The sequence below is a fragment of the Mus pahari genome, chromosome 1 (assembly GCF_900095145.1).
Source record: "Mus pahari chromosome 1, PAHARI_EIJ_v1.1, whole genome shotgun sequence".
Classification (NCBI taxonomy): Eukaryota; Metazoa; Chordata; class Mammalia; order Rodentia; family Muridae; genus Mus; species Mus pahari.
In genome coordinates, this window is record NC_034590.1 from 148,102,351 (window position 1) to 148,128,351 (window position 26,001).

At 42.6% G+C, this 26,001-nt stretch overlaps 1 protein-coding gene across 1 annotated transcript; it reads right to left on the reverse strand.

Annotated features, from left to right (window-relative positions):
* Positions 1 to 299: 299 nt before the first annotated feature.
* Ppp1r3c (protein phosphatase 1 regulatory subunit 3C) lies at positions 300 to 5,116 on the reverse strand. Its single transcript, XM_021213470.2, has 2 exons — positions 5,021 to 5,116; positions 300 to 2,860 (listed from the first exon to the last, which is right to left on the reverse strand). The coding sequence occupies exons 1-2, from the start codon at positions 5,032 to 5,034 to the stop codon at positions 1,921 to 1,923; spliced, it is 954 nt and encodes a 317-aa protein (XP_021069129.1). The 5' UTR covers positions 5,035 to 5,116; the 3' UTR covers positions 300 to 1,920.
* Between the last annotated feature and the right edge of the window lie 20,885 nt (positions 5,117 to 26,001).

Genomic DNA, 26,001 nt, shown 5'->3' on the forward strand with positions numbered 1-26,001 from the left:
CCAGGCTAAGCCTGGCCCAGCAGAAAGCATGTAAGATAAGAAAGAAGGAGCCATAGACGGACACAATTACAGCAGCTCAGCTTACTGCCTCTGGACCCAAGCCCCAGCTGTCCAGGCCATGCGACCTGAAGTGCCATGCGAGTCTGAGGCAGGTGAATGTGTGCAGGTTGATCCACTTCCTGCTCCAAACCAGCTTGCTTGGTTGTTGCTAGGCAAAACAGAAGAACTTTAGTTGCTCTATTTCTGATCTAACCAGTTATGGTTTGGGGAAAGAAAACATTCTTGGGTCTTTTACCAAGCACATTTATTCTTAAAGTGAGAGGCTCATAGAGACAATGTAGGTATTTACAGCAGAGAACTTATGGATGCTAGCCAAACCTCAAATACCATCACAGGGGAGGTATCCCAATAGTGTTTTTCCAGCATGGCAGATCACATACATTACAATTCACTGCACTTTCCCAACACACCTCAAAGCACATGCACACAGGGTAGTCATCCCAGGACACCTGTCCTCAAGCTCCCACAGAGTGGATTTATGCACACACAAAAACAATTCACATTCAAAATCATTCATATCTCCATTTTTTTAAAAAAAGAAAAAAAAAGCATTTTGACTAGAAATTAAAACAGCAAGACAAAAGTAGGCATGAGATAGACCGATGCTTTCATGTGCAAGGTCCTGGATTCTTGCATTGAGACTCTGGTGTCAGTCCCCACTTCAAACGTCACATCGAAAAAGTGTGGCAGAAAGATGAGTCACCTTCAATATGAAGGACGTGAGTTGTGTACACTGATGGCACTCCTGAAGATTTCAGGAGGACACCAGCAAATAGACCTTCAAATAAGGCCCAAAACATTCATGAGTTATTAGATGACCATTCAGGTAACTGGTTTAAACAGCTACAGTGTTCTGGTTTAATGGAGGCACTGAAAGAGCTCTCTTTGACATGATGTGGAGTCCCTACGTGCTGCTAGTCATTGGTGACAACATGCCTGATGTCAGGCAGCATTCTGTAGCAAGAACCCAAGAGTGATGCCTTCATCACAAAGCCGCTTATCCAATTAAGAACGCAAAGCCGGATTCGCTTCAACACTCTGCAAAACATGGTTTCTGGTAGACCGTGTTTTAAACTGAAAGGATTCATTTGAGATCTTTTGATATCATCGTTTCCTTGAAACAGGGACTTGTCTAGCCCAAGCTAGCTTCCAACTTTCTGTGTGCCAAGGATGACCTTGGATTTCTAATCCTCCTACCTCCGCCTTTACTATAACATACTGGGATTAGAGGCATGTGTGCCACCCCCAGCTGTATGGTGCTAGACCTAGAACCCAGGTCTTCACGCATGCGAGGCAAGCACACTACCAACTGAGCTACATCTCTAGCCCTCAAGATCTTGATTCCTCAGTTCATTTTCCCCCCAGTACCATCCAACACCCCTTTATGTTCCTATGCAAGGATAACTTTATGTGTCCCACCGATGGCTTAATATCCACTTAACCATGCATGGCTCCTCCTCTGACTCGAGTCTTGGAGTCCTTGGCATATACGTTTCACATTCCTCACACCCTTACCACAGCGTTCCATCACCATCAACTGTCCTCAAACCTTTCCTTGTTCAAAGTGAAAGCTAGTGAACTGAGAGGGAAGTGATGCACCACCACCCCCAAAAAAGATGTCGCTTGTATAAAACTAGTTCCCAGGCTGTCCTTGATCCTTCAGAACAAAGCTGGTGGCATCACCCTCATAGACCCCAACACTGAATTCTCAAGTGGCTATAGCTTCTATAGCCAGGCCCCAACAGCTCATACCTAAATCTACTGATAGAAAGTAACTACGACTTCCTAATATTGAGCAATACAGACCTAGAATTGCATGAGGATTATGATCAGACAAGGCCAGTGTATAGATTGCCTAACTCATCGATAGGAGGTCAAGTTCTCCACTCTCCCCCAGCTCTGCCACTCTGGGAAGAGGCCGCTAGCAAGCCTCGGACTGCCAAAGACTGTGGGCTCTATCTCAGTCTTAGGGGGGCCCTGTTGGAATGCACAGTCTTTGGGTGCCACCTGAGTCTGCACTCCATCGGGTTTCCATTGTACATGGACAATTCTGTAATTCTGTCCCTCATTGTTGTCCCAGAAGATCCTCCCATTAGCGTGATAAGAAATGCAGAACTCAATTTTCTCCTCAGTTGGAATGACACGGGGCAAGTCGATGGCAAAGGAGAAGGTGTCACTGTCTGAGCTGCCGTAAACATTCTTCATGTATACACAGTCCACATCTGTGTAGGTTTTCCAGGTGTCAAAGGTGATTCGCACTTGAACCTTCTTCTCAAAGCTCATATTCTTCACTTTCACTGTTCCGGTCACTGTCCGATCTTGCAAAGAGCAGTTCTCGAGGCAGACAAAGTTCTTCTGAAAGCGGTCCCGGAAACTTAAGTAGTCGGTTGAGGGCTGGGGGAAATCAAAAACCAAATTTTTCTCCTCATGAAGTTTTAAGCTGGAGGAGATATCGTTAAGGTCCAAGAGATCAAACTGCAGGTCCCACGTAGGTTCTTCTGGAAGGTCGGAGAAGACATGAATAGCAGTGAGTGACAGCCCCTTGGAGTCCGCAAACACGACCCGCTTCTTGGCTTGGTTGTGTGGGCTCTTCCACTCATTCTGTGATTTGGCTTCCTGCTTGACACTGAGACACGGTTTCAAAGGTTTCAATTTATTCACAAAATTTCTTCGTTGAAAACCATTGTAAGGACCCAGGAAACTCTTCAGAGGTGGTGAATGAGCCAAGCAAATCCTCATGGCCATGTCCACAGGCATGACGGAACTTGTCAAAGGACGTGGATCCAGCACATGGATCATTCTGGAATGGAAAAGAAACAGTGTTAATCACCGAGGTCTAGAGTCGTCTTCCCCTGGCCCCAAATGCACACACGCCAGTACTCCAGTGCAGGGAGATGCTATCATATGGAGAAAAGGAGAGCACTCGGAGTGACTAGATAGATCTACAGTCTAGCTCTGTGCTTGGCACGCTGCTGGGCTCATGTGTAAACTGCCTGAAACACTCAGAGAGGATTCAGTTTCCCCATCTGAGAAACAAGAGGGCTCTATCTGAACATGTCTGACACAGCTCTTGGGATTATATACTCTGTTCTGGGCCAGTGGTTCTTAAACCTGCCAGATCAACAAGACCTGAGAAGTTTCTTTCCTTTAGAAAAAAAAGACAGATTCCTAGGACTTAAAACCACTACAGTGGAGCCAGAATGGTAAATATGCTCTTAAAGCTTTCCCCAAAGAGTCTACTGGCCAGACAGCTTTGTCCATAATCACAGTCCCAGCCTCTCGCTCCCTCTGGCTGCTGTTTCCTATTTTGGCTCTTGAACCGGTTTTACTTCTCAGAAGAAGTAATCCACTTGGAAAACAATAAATGAAGCAATTTTTAAAATGTCACATTGTCCTTAGAGTGACAGTAGGTGACGCTTGTTAAAAGAAAGAATGACTTTTTCATTTTTATCACAGTCATCCTCATTTTTTTTCACAAATGACCAACTGCAACACCAGCCAACATCTCACAGACTAAAGGAAAAATGTTAAACAATCTAGTTCATATAGAAAGATGCCCATGACAAGTCCAGCTGTAAAGGGAATCTGCAGGGATAACAGACTTGTCCATTCTGACCAATAATAACCACTTTACTATAATTCTGTCTTGTAGTCTGCAATGTATATTATATATACAAAATAAAGTAGCTTTAAAAACTGATAACCAGAAAATGAACAGTTTTAAAATACACTGGAGATTTATGAATTTATAAATACTGAAAAACTACAAGGGAAAACACTAAGATGTTCGTTATCTTTGACTGATGGAATTATAGCATCTACTGGTTTGGGCTTCTATAATGTTTCCTGTTGTTGAGCAGGTAGTATTTACAAGTAGGATGGCAATAACAATAGTTTGCATCAGACAAAGAATCATCCATCAAGACTTTCTGGCCTTTCTTTCCTTTGAACCACACTATAATTCCACACTTACAGAATTAGGATTTTCTTCTCCAGTGTCAGCTTTACAAGTCAAAGAAACATGAAATACAGTAGGTGCCATTTTGGAGTCTGAGGCTTTATTAATTATTTATTCTTTAACAGTTTAGATATGTATATAACATATTTTGATCCTAAATACAGTCTGACTTGAAGAATTCTCTTCACACCAGTGCTAAGCACAGAACCCTGTATATGGTCATCGTCACAAAGTGGCCTGTAAAGAATATATGCTGAACTCACTTTAGTCGCTCTAGGGTTTTTCTGAGAGGATTACAGACTTCCAGCAACAAAAACTCAAGGTCTATTTGTCTCACAGCCATTAACAGGCAGAATTTGGGGAGGGAGAATTCTTGGGCTAAGTTACAACTGAAGATGAAACAACATTTCATGAGATGGTCTTGATTGCCTGGTTGATGGAGCTGTTCGTTTTTTTATTGGTTGAGCTGTTCTTGTTTTTCTTTTTGGTTTTTTTTTTTTCTTTCCTTTTTAACTCCTGCATTTATAGAAAGTTTTAGTAGTGGGCTATTCCCCTGGAATTCTAAGTCCCGGCCAAGAGTTAAAAATAATAGCTTGCTCAAACTCTAAGACTGAATTTTCTATGACAAACCAGGATAGAGTAAATGGGAGAAAAAAAGAAATGCAAAATCCTCCCATACAGGCTAAACTACCTCACCAATAAAACTAAGCTGCACCAAGGGCTTGGGTCTTTGAGCTCAAAGGCATCAGAGTCACTCCAGCAAAGGAATCCCAGCTAAAGCTGACTCACTAAGGCAGTTTCTGCTGTGAGATGTAGATTCCCAAAACAGGCGCTAAGAAATACAACTCAAATTCCATCCCTTCAAAGCCTTGGGGACGATTCAACTCAGCCATTAACCTGGGAGTCTCCCATCTGCAGTGAAGACAAAAACCACAAAAGCCCCCAAAGTCCCCGCCGCTGCAGGCTCCCCTCCATTCGGGCGCAGAGTTGCACTGAACCTACCTGGTACAGCTCATTGGACCGAGAGGCAGCGGCGACCGCGACAACCGCACCCTGAGCAACTTCGCTCTCAGCACTTAGAGATGCAGCGCCGCGGTCCAGCCCGCCGACTGCCGGCGGGCAACCGGGAGGCAACTTATCAAAACCAGATCACGTGAGCCGGTCCCTCGGACCAATCAATGACCGTATGCCCTGGCCAACCACTGTGTAGCTGGGGCACGAGCCCCTATCCCTGGAACGTGATCACCGCGGGGCTGGATGTGACCAGAGCGTGCTGGAAGGCGGCCTTAGAGTCCCAGAGCCCTGGGCCAGCGGGATCCAGCCGTATTCCCGAAGCCTGGCGTGCAGCACGTAGCTCACGGCTCGCAGCTGGCCTTCTGCAGCTTGTGCGAACCTGGCGGGGTCTTCTATGGAAACGCGTAGGTCTGTGCAGAGTTGAATCTGAGCTCAGAAAGTTGTGGCTCCGCCCGGTGTCTGTTATTTGAAATGCTCGTGGTGCTCCTTGCTTTGTGTGTCCAAGCACCTTGGCCCAAGCAAAGAGAAGTTGGCTGGCTCTTCTTCTTCCACAAATAAAGTCACACAGCCTCTCAAATGTTAAGAAAACACGTGAGTCCATGAAACGAAGTGGCCCTGTGTTTTTTTTTCCCCCTCTGAAGACAGAGGCAGAGGGCCAGTCTGTACAGAGACTCTGCCTCTGAATAAGCAAATGGAGAGTGTGTGCTGACCTATTCAGTTCTCTCCTTGGGAGAGGTAACTATAGGCCAACATGAAGTTATACTGTCCTTGCTCATTGTCACCAGCTGCAGCAGACAGCCCAAATCCCTCGACTGAGTTATGACATCCTCTGGCAAAGGTCAAAATCACAGTTCATTTCATGCCCTACCCACCCAGCGGCTTTCGCTGAGATTTCTTTATGTTCTTTTGGAGTTTGAGGGACGGTATCAGTTGTACTATTAAAAACTAAAAAGTTCGACCTGGTGTGGTGGTGCACGCCGTTAATCCCAGCACTCTGGGGGCAAAGTCTGGAGGATCTCTGTGAGTTCGAAGCCAGCCTGATCTACAGAGTGAGTTCCAGTAGTTACACAGAGAAACCCTGTTGAGGGGAGAGAGCAGTGCACGGAGGTGGGGGGGGGGAGAGCATATAAAGTTAAATTTGTTAATCAAATACAAATTGTTTTCTTCTTTTTTTTTTTCTTTCCCCTTTCCTTTCCTCCCTCCAATCATTCCTACGTTCCTTGGTCTCTTTCAGACTCATGGCCTTTTTTTTCCTAATTGTTGTTATATGCACTATGTATACTGATTATTTTTACAAAGCCCATGACCTAGCTCTGCTTGGTTATCTAGAAGCCAATTAGAATGTGCAAAAAGTTTCTGTCATTTAGCTGTCAGACTCAAGAATTGTTACAGTGGAGTAAAGAACAAGAAACCCATGCTATGGGGCTGGAGAACGGCTCAGAGGGTAGGAATCCCTTGCTATTCTTTCCACAGACCAGAGAGCAGGTCCTATCACCCAGCTCAGGCGCTCATACACATCTGGAACTCCAGGTTCAGGAGCTCTACCACCCTCCTCTGGCTTCCGCAGGACCTGCACACATGTACTCATAACACAAAAAGACATGCACACAAGTAAAACTAAAATAAATATTTTTAAAGAAATGTCTACTGAACATCACAGAGAAAATACTTGATAATTGGACTTTTTAAAGTTTTATTTTTATTTTAGACATATGAGTGTTTTTTGCCCCTGTGTATTATGCATACCACATACATGTAGTGCCCTCAGAGGTCAAAGGTGGGCATTGGATACCCTGTCATTGGTTGTAGGCCACCATGTGGGTGCTGGGAACCAAACCCTGGTCCTCTACCAAGGGTAACAAGTGCTCTTAGCCACTGGACCATGCCTCTTTCTCTTGGGCTTCTGAAATAAAGCACCTGACTAATGACAGAACTAACACCCTTCTCAAAATGTCCAAGACCACATGAAAGGCCAACATTTAGGATTTGATCCTCACCTGAATCTAGGCAAGTTCCAGCCTCAGATTCCTGTTGTGCAATATGGAGATGGTAAATTTGCTTTGAGGAATAAACTTGTATATATCAGCAACATCCCACGTTAGAGCTCAGTTCAATACTTGATCCTCCTGTGCTCATTTCTACTCTCACCTCAGCAAAGTTAGTACCAGAGAGAAGCAGCAGTCACAACCACAGCTCATCGAGTCTTATCGTGGGCCAAACATGTGCACCGTGTCATCTGTTTAATATAGCATCCTACATGGAACTGCCTGCCATAAATACCATCTTAGATCAAGGAAGACCATTAGGAGATCAAGAAACCTGGTCAGGACCTTCCAAGTAGAGTTGTGGCTCTCTGGGACCAGGACCGGCATGCAGGATGACTGCCATCTGCCCCATTCTGGCTTCCTTTCGTTAATGGTCAGTTACAAGGATAAAGAAAGGAGGAGCCTTCTGTATTGTTGGCTTCAAATGCCTTGTATTTCACAGTTGAGAAATCTAAACCCTGAGGAAGTGGAGCTGGTTGCCAAGGGCTGGTTAGGTCAGAGCCAAAACTAGAATCTTGGATAGGCCTTTTCTCTACGCAAACCATATATGCTGAAGTGAAGGGTGAATATTACCAGCTAAAGCTACGGAACAGCACACTGTAAGAAAAATGCAGTGTGATTCTACTTAGGAGGGAAAGCTGTGCAGGGACAGGATCTAGAATATTCCCCACCAAAATGTTAGTGTTTATTAGGGGATGGTGACAGTATTCGTGGTAAAATGTTTTTGTTTTGCTTCTCTGTGGCTTTTGGAGATTGTTGTTGTTGTTGTTGTTTTGGTTTGGTTTGGGTTTTTTTTTTTTTTCTCCCACAATGAACACAGAAGGCTTCTGTAATTAACAAATAAATTTGAAAAGGTTTTCAAGCTTTCAGATTCAAGTAATTCAGAGGGACTCTATGCTAGGTGCCAAGAACCACGTTGGAAGCTTTTTAAAGGTTCTTAGGTTGCCCCCACCCCAGCCCCACCACCGTCCTTGAAAAGCCGTATTGACTCTGCTTACTCTCCTGCCCCCTGGTGTTGATTAATGCTGCCAAAACAGATTTCTATTTCAACTTCAAGAGAATGTTTGACAGAAAACAGTATTCTTTCCTAAGAGAAGTCAAGGTAACCTGTAAGCTTAATAGTCTGAGCCTCTCCTTCGGGCTCCTAGCTGGTTTTTACTGCCTTTCATTACAGGATAGGAGGTACTGGAAAGGAGTCAGTGTTTTTTAGTTGGGTATTGCGTCAATGAAGATGGTTTAAACCAGAGGTTATGAAGAATTTTATTATTTGTGGGCTCTCTCCAAGTGTGGCTTGGCAGCACTCAAACGTTGCTTTGTCTTGCTCATCTTCCCATAATAAATCTATCAACCAGGGCTCGTCAATTGGTGCAGGGTGTCCAGCATCATGCTTGGGGTTACCCGGAGTCATAAGCCATAGCCCTTTACCCTTGAGACTATTCTAGATAATTCTTTTATTTTAGGCTCAAAAAGTACCCCCACGGATGAGGGGCTGCTAGCTGTGTGGTTTATACAGTGGGGTTGTCCAAGCATTTGCTCAGGATATCACCAGAAGGCTGAACTCCTTTTGTGGGAAATTCACCCTAGGGTCCCCCAGTTACCAACTCATTTTATTTTTCTTCTTTCTTCCTGAGTGTGTGTGTGTGTGTGTGTGTGTGTGTATGTGTGTGTGTGTGTGTATATATATATATACATAAGCATTTTTGCACGTGTGTGATATGTATGTGTGTGTACATGTTCATGTATGTGCACGTGTGTAAGAGTATATATGTATATGTAAATGTCCCATGAACATTTCCCACAAATGGTCCAACAGATGTGCTATAGTACAACTCCCTAACAATGGGCAGCTGTGGACAGGAAGTCCAAGAATCTAGTAGTTGCTCAGTCCCATGAGCCTAGTTGCTTCAGCTGGTCTTCTGTAGAAGCTGTGCTGGCACACAAGTGAAAGCAGGTGATTAAGGGTGAGTCTTCCTTCTTCTAATGTCCTTATGTAGGCCTCCAGCAGAGGGTGTGGCCCAGATGTGTACCACCACTTCTCGATCTGGCACTTGCTTTGTCCCAGGCTGACTCAGAGATCTCCCTGCCTCAGTGTCCTAGGATTAAAGGCATGCACTACCTTACCCTGGCCTGTAGCATGTAGTTTTAAAAAAACGACCCATGCTAAATCCATCTAGGCATCTCCAGTCTTGCCCACCCCCATTGCCAGCTCCAAGCAGCTGTCTGCCCTGGTTCCCACGGCCAGCCTGCTGCCAAGCCACTCCAGTCTTCCCAGGCCATCCACCCTCTGTGGTTAGCCTGCAGAAAGCCAGCTACCACTTGCTCGGACCCCCTTAGCCCTGTAAAATGATAACACTAGAGACTTGTAATACACCACCGAAATGTCCAAGCAAAGGACACAAAACTCAATTGATATAAATACAAGCTGCACACCTAGATTGGACAAATGTACTCTACATTACCTGATTGCCTTTCTATGAAATCCCTTTAGGCCACATGGTTCAGGGTCATCTTCTTCTTCCATCTCCTTCCATCCTCTATCTCATCTACTCTTCTTTGTCCTCTTTCCCCTTTTCAAAACTTTCAGCTCCGCCTTCTCTTTCCACTGCCCAATCACAGGCTCTAGCCTTATCTGACCAATTAAGATTTCACCTGATCGCACCTGAGTACGGGCACCCCTCCTGAGGGAGCAGAAAATACAAGCAGCAATCCACAACACAGGCCTAAGCTCTTCATGGCCACTACACCTCAAGTTCTCTATGCCAAGGTTCAGGTCAGAAACTTGTGTCTTCCAGCCTCAAGATCTGGATCACAGGTGAGCCCTCCAGTTCTGGATTGTAGTTCATTCCAGATATAATCAAGTTGACAACCAGGAATGACCATTACAGAAGGGGTCATTCACTCCTCTTGATGGTGTCTCTGTAGTCACTAAAGGGTGAAGGTGGATAAAAGTGTTGAGTTACAGAGGGCCTGAAAAGTAACAGCTGAATCATGCTGAAGGACGTTTAAATGTCACTACAAGTGAGTGAGTCCATGTGTATATGTGAGTGCACACATGTGAGCATGAGTGTACATGTACATGTATGCATATAAGTGTGACTGTGTATGACTATGTGTGTGACTATGTGTATAACTGTGTGTGTGACTCTGTGTGTGTGACTCTGTGTGTGTGACTCTGTGTGTGTGACTGTGTATGTGTGACTGTGTGTGTGTGACTCTGTGTGTGTGCATGTGGGTGTGTGTGAGACTCTGGGTGTGTGACTGTGTGTGTGTGCATATGTGTGTGAGTGTGTGTAACTGTCTATGTGACTGTGTGTGTAACTGTGTGACTGTGTGTGACTCTGTGTTTGTGACTCTGTATGTACTTGAGTGTGTCTGTTTAACTCTGAGTGTGTGCATGTGTGTATGTGTGAGACTCTGGGTATGTAACTCTGAGTGTGTGCATGTGTGTGTGTGTGTGACTCTGGGTGTTTGACTGTGTGTGTGTTTGCATATGTGTGTGTGTGTGTGTGTGTGTGTGAGACTCTGGGTGTTTGACTGTATGTGTGTTTGCGTGTGTGTGTGTGTGTGTGTGTGTGTGTGTGTGACTGTGTATGTGACTCTGTGTTAGCATATGACTGTGTGTGACTCAGGGTATGTGACTCTGTGTGACTCTATGTGTGACTCTGTGTGTGTGACTACATTGTGAGTCTGTGTGTGTGTGTTGTGTGTATGTGTGTATATACAACCTGACACCTGAGTAGAGGTCAGAGGATACCTGCAGGAGTTGGTCCTCTTTCTGCTATTTGGGTTCCAAGAATCAAACTCAGGGCCTAAGGCCTGGAAACAAGTGCTTTTACCCACTGAGCCATCTTGCCAGCCCTTTAAAGATTTTAATGTGACCACCTGGGAGATGAAGAGGGAAAGATTCCTTCAAGAAAAAGAACAGAAATTAGCAAAAATGTAACTGAATTCACAGGAAATATCAGAAGAAAAAGCGAAGTGATTTTCTAAAATATTCAAAATAATATTCTGAAAAAAGAAGGTAGTTTAGCTCTATCCGCTTAAATTGTACTATAGAGTTTTACAAAATGAATATTGGTACCCAAATACAGAATTAGCAGTGAGAGAAAAGAATACATAAATGTACATACTTACATATCAGAATTCCCTACATGCTTCAAGAGGGCATTTCTAATAAGGAGAGGGGGGAATGGATTTCCCATCCAGTAAATGGGCAGCTGACTAGCCTTGGAATGGATATTAGAAAGATGTGTAAAATAAATGACTTTCATTCTCTGTGGAGAGGAGCCAAAATGATTTGATGACATAAAAACATGTATAAATAAGACATGCCAGTAGGAATGTCTTCAGTCTGTTCTGTGTTGCTATAACAAATTGCCAGATATATAATATATTTGTAATAAATAAATTTGTAATATATAAAGAAATTTACTTGGCTCTTAATTCTGGTAGCCAGAAAGCTCAAATAGAATGGCACAGGACTCTGGCAAAGGCCAACTTTGAACTGCGTTACAACACGGCAGAGGGTGTCCTGTGAAGGAGCATAGTTGAGACCGGACGGCAGGAGCATGCAGAAGCAACAGATCACACAGCAAGGGAGGGAGGACAAGAGACAGAGGGGAGTGGGGAGATAAGCTTCTCTCTTATATAACCAGCTCTGCCAAGAACTAATCCACTCTTTTAAAAAATCTACCCTGCTTCTAGAGATCAGCTTAGCATCAGTCTCTTCAGAGTATTAAGCTCTTAAAAGGTCTGACACATTTCAATCTGAGTTTGACACACACGTCTGTCTAGGGATTCTAATTGTTTTTTTTTTTAATTGGGTTTTATTTAAATATGTAATTAAAATTTTTGATTTCTTTCTTTAAAAAAAAAGATCCAACCAGGTGTGATGGCACACATCTTTAATCCCAGCTCTCAGGAGGCAGAGGCAGGCAGCCTGGTCTACATAGTGAGTTCCAGGACAGCTAGGGCTACACAGTGACACGTTGTCTCAAAAAAGCAGAAAAGAAGAAATAAAAATCCTGGGTGAATGCCTCCCTCAGTGCCCATCACAGACATTCCTTCCTGCAGCAAATGAGAATTAACACAGAGCCCCGAAGCCAGGCAGTGGACAGAGAGTGAGAGACTTTCAAACACTCAGTCCTAAATGGGATGTCTTCGTCAAACCTCTCCTCGAAGGGCTCAGGGATCTATGTGGAAGAGGACACGGAAAGATGTTAAGAACCAGAGGGGTTGTATGGCACCAAGGAAATAGACTCTTACAGATGTAACAGGACTGACACAGGTATGAATTCACCGAGACTGTGGTGGCATGCACAGGGCCTGCACAGGTTCAAGTCAGATGAGGCCACAGCAATGGACACGGGGTCGCACAATGTCTTAGCTACTCCTCTACTGCTGTGAGGAGACATCATGACCAAGGCAACTTATTTAAAAAAAAAAAAAAAAGGATTTAACTGGAGGATTGCTTATAGTTCCAGAGGATTCGTCCATGAACATCATGGCAGGAAACATGGTGGCAGGCGGGCATACTGCTGGAGCAGTAACTGAGAGTTCACATCTGACCTGCAAGTCACAGGTAGAAAGTGCAAGACATGGCCTTTTAAAACTTCCAAGTCGGGCTGGTGAGATGGCTCAGTGGGTAAGAGCACCCAACCGCTCTTCCGAAGGTCCAGAGTTCAAATCCCAGCAACCACATGGTGGCTCATAACCATCCATAACAAGATCTGATGCCCTCTTCTGGAGTGTCTGAAGACAGCTATAGTGTACTTACATATAATAAATAAATAAATCTTTAAAAAAAAAATTAAAAAAAAAAAAGAGCACTGACTGCTCTAGACCTCTGTTCTAGAGGTTCTGAGTTCAATTCCCAGTAACCACATGGTGGCTCACAACCATCTGTAATGAGATCTGACACCCTCTTCTGGAGTGTCTGAAGACAGCTACAGTGTACTTACATATAATAAATAAATAAATCTTTAAAAAAAAAACCAAAAACTTCCAAGTCTGCTCCTAGTGACACACCCACGCCAAAAGGCCACACCCACTAATGCTTCCTAAACTGTCCACCAGCTAGGAACCAGACTTTCAAACATATGAGCCTATCCCGATTCTCACTCAAATTACCACACCGTAACCAAGAAGCTATTTGCAATCAATACCCACCAGCAAAAGGAAAATTAGTTTTCTCCAGTAGAGTTTCACTGGGTATAGGTATATCAGCCACAGTTCAGAAAGAATTCATGCCCTGGAGTAGGTGGGCAACACAAAAGGAGATCAATTTTATAGGGTTTGGGGTTTGGTTTTTGTTTTGTTTTGTTTTGTTTTGTTTTGCTTTTTGTTTGTTGTTTTCTGTCTTACGGGTTTTTTCTTTTTCCTTTTTCTTTTTTTTTTTTTTTTTTTTTTGGTTTTCCAAGACAGGGTTTCTCTGTGTAGCCCTGGCTGTCCTGGAACTCACTTTGTAGACCAGGCTGGCCTCGAACTCAGAAATCCACCTACCTGGGCCTCCCGAGTGCTGGGATTAAAGGCGTGCGCCACCACGCCCAGCTGTTTTGATTTTTATGTGTTTTCATGTGGTATTTCATTTTGTTGCTTGGTTTTTGGGAGAAAGAGAGGAGGAGCATCAAGTTGGGTAGGGAGAACCTGGGAAGAGTTGAAAGAGGTTGAAGCGTGATCAAAATATAATGAATTAAATTTTTTAAGTAAAAATAAGTTCTCTCTGAGAAGAGGTAGAAAGAAGAGAGTTCATAAGATCAAAGTACATGATATATTTGAATAAAAACATATTTATGAAACCAATAATCATATTTTTTTAAAGGTTAAAAAAGTATTAGAACCAAGACTGGCTCTGTTTGGTACAGGAGGAGCCTCAGTGAATCTCCATTTCCTCCCCTCTGAGTCAGACAAAGACCTTCATGGTTGATTGTGCTTAGTGGGCCAAAGCTATCCACACTGCCTTTACCGTGTCTAGGCAGCTAGCCACCCTTCTGGTTTGGTCACATGTTTCACTGCCTTTATGTCCTATGACATCAAATTCTGTTGCTTTGCTTTAAATATGAAAGGTCCATGGGATGTGGCAGCCGTCTTTGTAACCAGGCCACTTTACTTACCAGGCCCATATTGTCCAGTACACAGGCTTTCTGGCTTATAGCCTGACATCTGGACTCAGCTCTGAGCTTACAGGAAGGGTTTCAAAGCGCCTTCAGCAGAGGCAAGCCCACCCACTCGTAAGGTGCCGCAGGTCCTCTAACTGTGACAAAACCCACCTAGCCAGCTGCCCCTTCCTACTCAGAAACAACACACTACACCGTCCTACCCCCCTTGTAACTAGAGTTGGGCATTGTCTCCATAAGCCTTGGGAAGAAAAAGTGGACCCAGTCTGGGCCAGAGCCCGTGTCAGAGAACTATTTCTGCTTGGCTCCTCCACACCAAGGATGTGATGGAAAGTTCCAGCTCAGGAGCCTGGAACTTGGCAAGCAACTTTCCAGATCCCACAGAGCAAACTCTCTGCAGTAGGGCTTTAATATTTGTTTAAAGTGTAGTGACTCTTCTAGAATGTCACTCTGAACTTTAAAAACTCCTCAAAGCCAACTTTCTTCAAGCGGTGTACTCCATTAGCTAAGTATTGGCTTTTTGGTTTTGTTTTTGTCTTGTTTTTTGTAAATGAGGAACTGTTAAACATTGTTTTGTTTTGTTTGTTGGTTGGTTGGTTGGTTGGGGTGGTATTTGTTTGATGGTTTGCTTTTCTGAAACAAGGTTTCTCTGCGTAGCCTTGGGCTGCCCTGGAACTCACTATGTAGACCAGGCTGGCCTCAAACTCACAGAGATCTACCTGCCTCTGCCTCCCTAGTGCTGGGATGGATTAAAGGCCTGTGTCAACACACCCTGCTGCAACTCTTACACTTTTAAATCACTTAGTAAAGTTAGACGGGATCTGAAAGCCACCAGTTGCTGATACTTCCCCAGTCAAAACAGGTCAGTCACCTCCTGGAGTGACAAGTGACACTATCACACAGCAGAGAACTTGGTCTGGCTTTCCTGGGTATGCCACTGAGCTTTTTAGAGCTCAGACCATTGGTAGTTGAAAAGATTTTCATTATGAAAAAGAACAAAAGGAAGAACATTCACTCTACCAAGAACAAATTATGTATCCAGCATGCTAGATCCTCTTACACATCTAATGATAGCCCTGGTAGCTATAATATAATTATAATATAATGTTCATTTTTAATTAATTTTGTCTTATTTATTTGTTTAGCTTCTGAGGCAGGGTTTCAAGTACCCCAGATTGGCCCAGAATTTGCCATACAGCTGAAGATGACCTTGAACTCCTGATCCTGTCTCTTCCCCACAAGTGCTGGGATTACAGGCATGTACCACCCTGCATGGCTATAATGCTAATTTCAAGTTAAACGGTATTACTCTTGGGAATTTACCCCAAAACCTCTAAGTCAGTGTAGTGGTTTGAATATGCTTAGCCCAGGGAGTAGCATTATCAGGAAGTCTGGCCTTGTTGGAGTGGGTGTGGCCTTGTTGGAAGAAGTGTATCATTGTGGGGATGGGCTTTGAGACCCTTCTCTTAGTGGCCTGAGGATTTAGTTTTCTCCTGTCTATCTTTGAATCAAGATGTAGAACATCTGCCTGGATGCTGCCATGCCTTGATGATAATGGACTGAACCTCTCTGAGCCTGTAAGCCAGCTCCAATTAAATGTTGTCCTTTATAAGAGTTGCTTTGGTCATGATGTCTCTTCCCAGCAACGGAAACCCTTACTAACAGTCAACGTATCACAGAGATATTTGCACATTCATGTTTGTAATTGCACTATTCACAATACCCTGTGTCTTAGCGCTTCTACTGATGTGATAAAATACCAGGACCAAAAAGCAAGTTGGGAAGGAAAGGGTTTACTCAGCTTACACTCCCACACTGCTATTCATCAAAAAAGGAAGTCAGGACAGGAACTCTAGCAAGGCAGGGACCTGAAGGTGAGAGCCTGATGCAGAGGCCTCTGAGGGGTACTGCTTACTGGCTTGCTTCTCCTGGCTTCCTCAGCCTGGAGAACCCAGGATCACCAGCCCAAGGATGACACCTCCTACAATAGGCAGGTTGATCACTAATTCAGAAAATGCCTTACAACTGGATCTCATGAAGGTATTTCCTCAACTGGGGTTACTTCTTCTCTGATGTCTCTAGCTTCTGTCAAGTTGACACACAAAAGCAGCCAGAAATTAGCTAGATGTCATAAGCAGATGACTGGATGAAGAAAAGCCAGTACATGTGCACAGTAGAACTTTAGCCACAGAGAAAATGGAATCATGACATCTCCAGGAAAATGGATGGAACTGGAGATCATTATATTAATCAAAATAAGCTAGACTCAGAAAGACAGACACTGTCTATCTCTTCTCATTTGTGGAATCTAAATTTTAAATTACGTATGTGTATCTATATGCATGTATTTATCTGTATCCCCATACATGTACATTTATGGGTCATGAGACTAAAAGGGGGATCTTTTGAAGTCGGGAGCAGATCTTAAGAGAGGGAATTAAGAGAGGACAGTGGGATTCATATAACAGGAAAGCAGGAGGAAGAAAAAATGGCTGGGGTTAAGTGATGTGGGAGAAGAGGGCTTGGCTTATGTATGAAGATGTGATGATTGTGAGAAACAATGACCCTCGTTTCAGAATAAGAGTACCAGGCGATTTCGACAAACAACGACCCTCACTTCAGAATAAAAGCATCAGAGTATGACTCAGAGTAGTGAAACTGAAGCAGTTAATTTTATGATCTTGCGAACAGTGTATCAGCCCAGTGTGACATGCGCAGCTGACTGGGTACAGAGACAGATTTTAAACCCCACACAGGCAAGTCCCTTCCTCTTTTCTCATTGCTTGTTAGGAAAGTTTAATCTTACACGTCATCTTCATAGTATCTTCCCTCTTACATTTTTTTTAATCTTTTTTTCTCAACAAAAACCATGGGTGGATTCATCTCTGTCAGAGACATGACCTTGCAGGCAAGCTTGGCTGTTGGCGCATTAGTATCCTTCTACTCTCAATTTCAAGTTTGTGGGTGGGCTTTTGGGTTGGGCTGACAGCTACACTAGCAGGGGTTGGCAGGGGGCTGGGATTTTCTGGTCATTTGTTAGCTGGGCCTAAGTTGTCTCAAGGTACATTTGAAAAACAAACAGATTTTATTTCTGACAATAATGAAACCCATTATTTTGCATGATAACTAAAGATAGTTTAAAAAATAAGTCAGACTGAGAAAAATAAAATAACAAAATAGCTAGCATTAAGTTGACAAGAAAAAGAGGCTGTTGCTTAATGCAGAAATGAAGATGACATACTATCACCTTTTCTTGTCTTGCTTCCACCATGCTCTGTCCCCAAATTAAAAGTTTGAGTATTATTTACTGAGCAAGTCTTCTCCATAGTTGATAATGGAAGAGGTTATCATTTTGCAAAATCCAAACAGGAAAGCAAGGTTCAATTAGTAGGAGCCAGGGTCAACACTTGAGCAATGACATAAAATGTGTGATTGGCCCCATCAGTGTGACAAGTGTCCTTACAACCTTTATTCTGCTTAGTCTTCATTAAAACCCTGTGAAGCCACTCTTGATTCCATTCTGCCGATGGGGAAAATGAGCCTCAGACAAACAGAATCACTGTGAAGAGAGTCCCAGGAATTATGTGGACAGAATCAACGTTTGAAGTCACTACCCAACCTCACGTGTTCATTAGCTGAGTGGTTCGCAGATATTGTGCTAGGACAGAGTGTGAACAGTCTGCTGGCCGCTTGTCTCTCCGTATTCACTCTGTCTGTAAGTCTGCCTGCTTTTCCTGCCTTGCTCTTCCTCATCTCTCTTAAACAGAGTCACAACCAACAAAAAGCTCTGACCAAAAAAAAAAATCTAATAGTAGTGACCCCAAACTAAACCTACCAAAGCTAGACAAGGAATTACATAATACCTGTGCTCAAATACTGCCCCTCACCTGGAGAGTCCTCTCTCCATTCACTTTTCTGAGGTCCACCTTAGAAGTCATTTCTTCAGGAAGCCCTCTATGCCCTCCCTGACCTCAGTGACCTTCCCTGTGTTTTCCATAAGATCTTTCGGAATTCCTTGTCCTGTCATGTAGCATCAACTTTGACAAAAATCTGCCTGTGTTTGTCTCCCCTGCTAGACTGTATGCTCCCTGAGAGCAAGGGCAATGCCTTATTCATCTCCAACACCTGACGCCATGTCTATGTAGTATACGAGCCCACTGGGTGAACTGAATGCATTGAATATTACTATGGGTGCTGGCTTCCGGGTCCTTTCTAGGTAACTGAGAAGATGATATTGAACTGAGATGAATGTTGTGCTTTGGCAGGTGGAAAGAACATGAGTTGTCAAAAGATGATTTGAGAAAGTCTAGAGAGGAATGGGGAACATTCTCCCCTCCCCCCCAAAAAAAAAAATCCTAAATAAGGATAGTGTACCATTAGTTTGGCAGGCAAGAGGAAAGGTTATTTCAAAAGTACCACAAAACAGTGCCAATGGAACCACCCAACGAACCAGACTTGGAAGCCCCAGCAGTACAAGTACAAGCTGTCCTGGGACATGGCAGATTTGTTTTCAGGTCACAAACCAGTTCCCAACACCAGGACCAGTGGAGACGGGTTTCTCTAAGCAATAACTTACTGGGAATCCTCATAGTACACTTAACAGCCCTTCTCATCCTCTGATGGTTCTTTGCTTCTTCTGTCTGTTGTCCAGCTTCTCTTTTTCTTCATTGGCTTCCAAATCTCTTTCCTCCAGCATCTCCATTAGTACCTTCATCTCGATGTTTGTGCAAGATCACCGTTAACTTTCAAGCTCACACAATGCACAGCTCTAATTGTAGAAAGCACATAGGTCAAATGAGTACTGGCCTTGATGTGCTATGGTCTCTTTTCTGCTGCTGTTCCCTCTCCTGGGAAGCCCTTTACCTTATCTACCCTTCAAGGTCCAGCTCAAATGTCCCCTGTTAAATGTCCCCAGTTCCTAGTAACAGAGACAGAATGCCCTGTTCTCTTCTCTGTACTTTAGAGATGAATTTATTTAAACTAGAACAGTTTTTGTAGCACTCAGTGATTTTCTTTTATTTGTTTAACTGTCTCCTCTATTAAACTATGAACTCTTGGGGACAGGTACCAAATATCACCCATTTCCACATTCCTTACACTTCACAATGCCACAATATTGGAGACACTCAGAAGAGATTTGCTTAGATATCTTGTATTCTAACCCAAGCACAGTGGCCCATGCTTTTAATCTCAGCACTTGGAAGGTTAAGGCTTTCCCTATTAATTCTGGGCCAATCTGGAGTACCGAGTAAGACCCTGTCTCAAAAGAAAAGAAGTAGAAGGAGCTAGGAGGAGAGAAGAAAAAAAGGTCTAAGAAATATCTCAGTTGGTAAACTGTTTTCCTTACAAGCATGAAGACCTGAGTTTAATCACTAGGAAAGCCCAGGCCTGGTAGTGTGCATGGAGGATGCCAGAACTAGGAGGACACTGTCGGGTACATCCCTGGCACTCATTGGCAAACCAGGCTAGAGTTCACCTGCAAAATGATAACCAGTGTTTCCCTCTGGCTTCCACATGAACGTGTGCACAATGAGTATATATGCAAATATGCATCCTCTATTCTTATTGTTTACTGTTCTCTCTAAAAGAGAGACTATTTTGGTCTTAATATAAGACTATTATTAAACACAAATATACTATTCATTAATATAAAATTTCCATACATGGATCAGAAGACAACTACAGGGTGTCCTGAGGAACATGACCCAGGCAGAGGAAAATCAGGGAAGGCTCCTTGCATGAGTACTTGATGCTCAGGCTGAAATTAGATGAAGAGAGAGCATCAGCCAGGAAGGGGCAAGGATGCAAGACCAAAGGGAATACTGCACTTGAAAGGCAAGGTGGCTTGGAAGAGCCATGCAAGGCCTGACCTAGACTTACAAGTGGTACTCCAAATGTTCCATTCATACATGTACTTCCTGCCTAGGGAGCCTCACTTACACTGACTTTGTCCATACCTGTCTCTAACCTTTAGTTTCTAGTTGAGTTTGGTCAATGGCCTGAGCGCAGAGGGTGAGATGGAGAGTTAAATTGAAGGCTCTATTCCCCATTTTCCATGTTGACAGGTTGACCTCTCCCTTCTACTCAAGGCCATGCCTTCCATCAGAGGATCTTTTTTACAAAGGAGCAGCTCCACCGTGTCTGCAACAGCTCCTCTGTACCTGGTCTTTAATGCTTTGTGGGCTCTTCTTTCTTCCATCCTTTCCCACCACTTTTCTTCCATCCTTTCGACCCCTGGACACTAGTTAAGAAAGAAAAGGATAGAGAGGAAAGAAATCCCTGAAGAAAGTCAGCTGTTGGAAAGGGGATGACATTATTGTTAGACTGCTCCTGTTGATTAGGGGCATCGAGTTCCTTGGGGCAAGTTTGACCTTCACTGTCAGGATATCTAATTTCTTCTTTTTCTTGCTTCTTCTTGGTGCACTACTTAAAAACAGCAACCAGCAACAACCAACCACCCACCATGCTTCTCAGGGTCCCACATTTATACACCCTCTGAAAAGCCTGCAGAATTCCAAACATCACACTATCACAGAAACTATCTGCAGCTGGCAAAAATCATCCCTCTGCTAGAGCTTAAGACAAATCATAGTCAGCTGCTGTGGACAGTCGGAAGCATCCCTGTATCCCACACCTGGATTAAAACAAAAACATATTCTTACAATATTGCTTTGTTTCTAAAAGAAAACAAAATGTCAAAATTACCACATTTACCCTTCTGTTTTAAACCATTAACTGTGCTGTGTGTAACAGGAAACTATAAACAGACGCATTTACAGTAAAATAAGTGCTTTTTTAAAAAAAAATTCCAAAATATTTTATTCTTTACAATATTAAAATACATGAATCATCTTAATTTCTTTTTTAGATAGGCCAAATACAACTGATCATCTTAAGATTTTATACCCCACATCTTTATTGAATATACTTAAATTTCTAAGAGAATTTTTTAGTTAGTTAGTGTAGAGTTATTTTATAACAGCAAGATCATGCCATCTGCAAACATAAGCAATTTGCTTTTTCCTTGTATCATGTGTCTGTTCAATGAGGTACTTGGGGTGGCATATTGTGTACATTATTGGGAGACAGATAGGGTTGGTTGGTTGGTTTTTTTGTTTTGTTTTGTATTTTTTCCACCCTTTATTTTTTTATAAGAGAAAAGAGAAGAAACCTGGACAATTTCAAATATATCTTCAACTGAATTACTTTTGACCAATTGAATGTGTTGTTGATGTTCCACAGTGAGGGTTTCATTGTTATTGTGGTATACACCTCCAGGGTCTGTGTTTCAGTCCTTCCTATTAGCTCTGTGCCATTAAGGATTTCCAGCTCTATGCATGCTGCTTTTTCCTTGATTTTATTTAGTTCTTCATGCATGATCTCCTTTGGTCCACTGAGTTCTGGGTATACAGTTATAAAAATAAGTACTTTTTGAGTCAGTGGCCAAGGAGTTCAGGAGACCTATCCTGCTCAAGTCTAATCTTTATCAGTTTTGATGATATCCACAGCTTTTCATTTCCTGTAGAAATTTAAACAAATCCACATCTCCAACACAAAACTTCTGCAGGCTCCCATTCTATGTTAGCACATCCTTAGGTATATAAGCTGATTTAATCCCACGGTTTTTTCTATAACTCAGGCTCTCTCTGCTGCTGCTGTTCCTTTCTCATTAACATTCAGAAAATTTAAAGTTAACAAACCACCATTTCGTCTATCACTGGGAGTCCTTATTCTTCCTTTTTGTTTTATAAGTATTTCTTTTAAGGTGGAATTAGATCTTTCTACAACCTCTTGCCCTATAGGATTATGTGGCATACCTGTAATGTGCTTTACATCATAATATGCAAAGAATTGCTTCAACTTGCTGGAGACATATACAAGGGCATTGTCAGTCTTAATTTGTGCAGGTATCCCCATAGTAGCCATTACTTCCAATAAATGTGTAATTGCAGAATCAGCCTTTTAGAACTCAAAGCAGTTGCCCATTGAAACCCAGAGTATGTATCAATGGTATGATGTACAAACTTTAGTTTTCCCATTTCTACAAAATGAAATGCATCCATCTGCTATATTTCACTTCTTTCAATACCCTCAGGATCATTTCCAGTAGTTAATGGAGTTCGAACAAGTAGGACATTTACTTATAATTTCCTCAACTTGTTTCCAGGTGATTTTTTTTCTTTAAGCTTTACTGTTAACATGGTGTTTTTCATGAAAATTTGGGACTTCTAACATATTTCCTATTAATATTTTCTAATAATTGGTCAGTGTCTTCATTTCCTTGTGCTAATGGACCCGGAAATCCCGTATGAGACCAAATATAGGTAATTTATAGTGGATAGTTTCTATTTCTGATTGCCTGCTGCAGTTGTATAAAAACAAGGTTAATTCTGAATTGTCACGAATAAATTCAGCAGCTCTTTCTGCATATTGAAAGACTATAATTATATTAAGAGGTTCAGGAAAATCTAATAATACCATAAGAATTACATACAACTTTGAATTACTTTGCTTCTTTTGTCTGACTTATAACCAGCCATCTCTAATTTATTTGCACCAGTATAGAGTATAGGTGCTTCAGGAATAGACCTTCCTTTTATAACACATGGGATAATCCAATTAGTTCTTTTTATAAAATAAAGATGCTTGCTTTTAGGATATTTGTTGTCAATTTCTCCCAAATATTTGCTACAAGTTCTTTGACAATGTTCATTGATTAGCTATAATGACGTAATCTCAGCATTAGTATAAGCTATTATGATGTATGCTTGGTCCATTCCAGATAATTAACATAATCTTATTCTGCCTTTTATGATTAAATCAGAAATTCTTTCTACATAGGTCTTTAATGTTTTACTTTGTTTCTGTACTAAGAAAATCTGTTCTATGATACTTTGTATTATGCAGCCTTTGTATAATGAACTGGACATTATATAGGATTGTACAATTGTCCTATAGGAGAATGAATTGAAGACAAAATAACCAAAATAACAATCAAGTTTGGGATCTTGTAGTCTCTGTTATACCACAGTGTCAGAGTCTCTCTCTCTCTCTCTCTCTCTCTCTCTCTCTCTCTCTCTCTCTCTCTGCTGCTAACCATCTTAAACTGTTTAAGTCCAAATACACTTGTAACATTTGAAACAAATTACTTAACTCTTGAGTAGTTAATCCAGTGGTAGGCTATAGCCAATTAATATCTCCCACCAATTTTTGAAAATCATTAAGAGTTTGCAACTGACCTCTTTTTATATATTCCTTTTTTTGGTCGAATTTTTGTTGACTTATCTTATAACCCAAAGAGTTAGTAGAATTTCCTTTCTGTAGTTTTTCAAGAGCAATCTGTATCCTTTGGCATGGCTGAATTCTTTCTGTTTCCTTAAACATTTTCTCTAAAGTATCTGTGTCAGAATCAGCCAACAAAATATTCATGTAATAATGAATGATGGATTGAGGAAATTGCCTATGAATTATTTCTAGTGGTTGTTGCAGAACATACTAACCTAACTATTTAATATTCCCTGTGGAAGAACTTTTCACTGATATCTCTTGGCTGGTCCACCATTATAATAAGTGAGAAATAATTTATTATAAAATAACTGAGAAAGCTAACCTTTCCGTATCCTGCTCATGCGAGAGGATTGAGAAACAGTAATCTCTTAAATCAATTACTATCATAGGCCATGACTTAGGTAATAGAGAGGGTAGAGGAATTCCAGGCTGTAACTGACCCACTAGTTGAATTACTCTATTCATTATTCTCAAATCTGTTAAAATCCTCCATTTTCCTGATTTTGTTTTTATAGCAAATACAGAGGAATCCCATGGGCTGGTAGACCCTTATATGATGATCCTCCAGCTGCTCTTATACCAGCTGCTCATGTGCCTGTAATTTTTCCTTAGTGAAAGGCCACTTCTCTATCCATAGGCTTGTCATTTAACCATTTTAAGGGTAGGACTGTTGGTACTTCAGCAGTGGCCCTGCATATAAATTTGGAAACTCAATTGCTGTTATGCCCTGGGGTTTGGACAATCGGCACAGCCTGGAGTTGGTGTTGATGACCTATACCAATACCTTCCCCGGGAGCATCTAACATTTCACCCTATTTCATCATGGTCTGAGCACCCCAGTATTGTAAAAAGATCCCTTCCCCATACATTTATGGATCTGTCAGCCATATAAGGTCTTAACTTCCCCATTTGACCTTCTGATCCCACACATTTAACCCACCTCACAGTGCTTTGCCTGAGATAACCTTCCAATTTCTAGACCCTGGGTATAAACCTTTTAAACTGGCCATTCTAAGTTCTAAGATTCTTGTGAAATGATAGTTAGATCAGTTCCTGTATTCACAAAACATTCTATTTCAGTACCATTTACTTATCAGCTCATATAATCTACCTATTTAAACAGTGTTATCATCTACGCTGTTTGGTGCAAATTTAAAAGTGACAATTTTTTCTTTCACCCATCTAGCTCTCAAGCCATTGAGACAGGGACTATTAGATTTATTTAGCAACCTTTAAGGCACAATAACTGAGCAGATGTTCACCTGTGCTAATCCTCTAAACTAATCTAGCTACTTCCCAGCCAAACTCCTTGATATACTTGCATTTCAGCATTAACCTGGCTCTCTCATGTGCTCTCGTGGTGGCTCCCGGTCTCTCTGCTCCACATGTGCTCTCGTGGTGGCTCCCGGTCTCTCTGCTCCACATGTGCTCTCGTGGTGGCNGTGCTCTCGTGGTGGCTCCCGGTCTCTCTGCTCCACATGTGCTCTCGTGGTGGCTCCCGGTCTCTCTGCTCCACATGTGCTCTCGTGGTGGCTCCTGGCTTCACTGCTCCACATGTGCTCTCGTGGTGGCTCCTGGTCTCTCTGCTCCACCTGAGATCTCGTGGTGGCTCCCGGTCTCTCTGCTCCACATGTGCTCTCGTGGTGGCTCCTGGCCTCTCTCTGCTCCACATGCGCTCTTGTGGTGGCTCCCGGACTCTCTGCTCCACATGTGCTCTCGTGGTGGCTCCTGGTCTCTCTCTGCTCCACATGTGCTCTTGTGGTGGCTCCTGGTCTCTCTGCTCCACATGCGCTCTCATGGTAGCTCCTGGTCCTTCTTTTCATGGTGAATACTCTCTTCTCCTCTCTACCCCTCCCTCAGCTGAGACCAGAAGTCCAGCTCTATTATCTCTTCTGCCCATTCATTGGATGATCAACTTTTTATTTACAATCAGAGATAATTGGAGAACAATGTTTACACAACACTGAGACCATATTCAGATTGCAACCAGATATGGAGCCACAAAAAAAAAATCAGCATTTGAATAATAAAATAATAATGTTATATTACATATCGTGCAATGTGTGATAACATTATGCCAACACCACTCCATTCTACAGTTGATGATCTAAAGAGCAGAAAGATTAAATAATTACAATTATACCAGATTGGATTCTGAGTGTTCCCGCCCACAGAAACACTCCGGTCTAGGTCCATCCTAAAGGGCGCGAATATCCTAAAAGGGAATAGGCTGCGAAAGGAAATTGAAGCCAAGGCAATGTCACACAGGTCAAGGCTCGAAGTTTAATAACCAGGCTCTGTTTAAGTAACATAGAAAAATTCCCAGCCCGCCCTTAAGTCTTTTGAAGTTGCCGGAGGCGGTCCGATCGTAGGCGGGTCCAAGGTATCGTAGGTGGGTCCAAGGATCGAGGTGGTGATGAGTGTCTGTTGATGTAGGTGGTCTAAGGACGCTGCATTCTGGGAGATCTGAGGTGGTCCTCTTGGTAGGCGGTGGAAACACAGCAACTCTCTGGTATGCCTA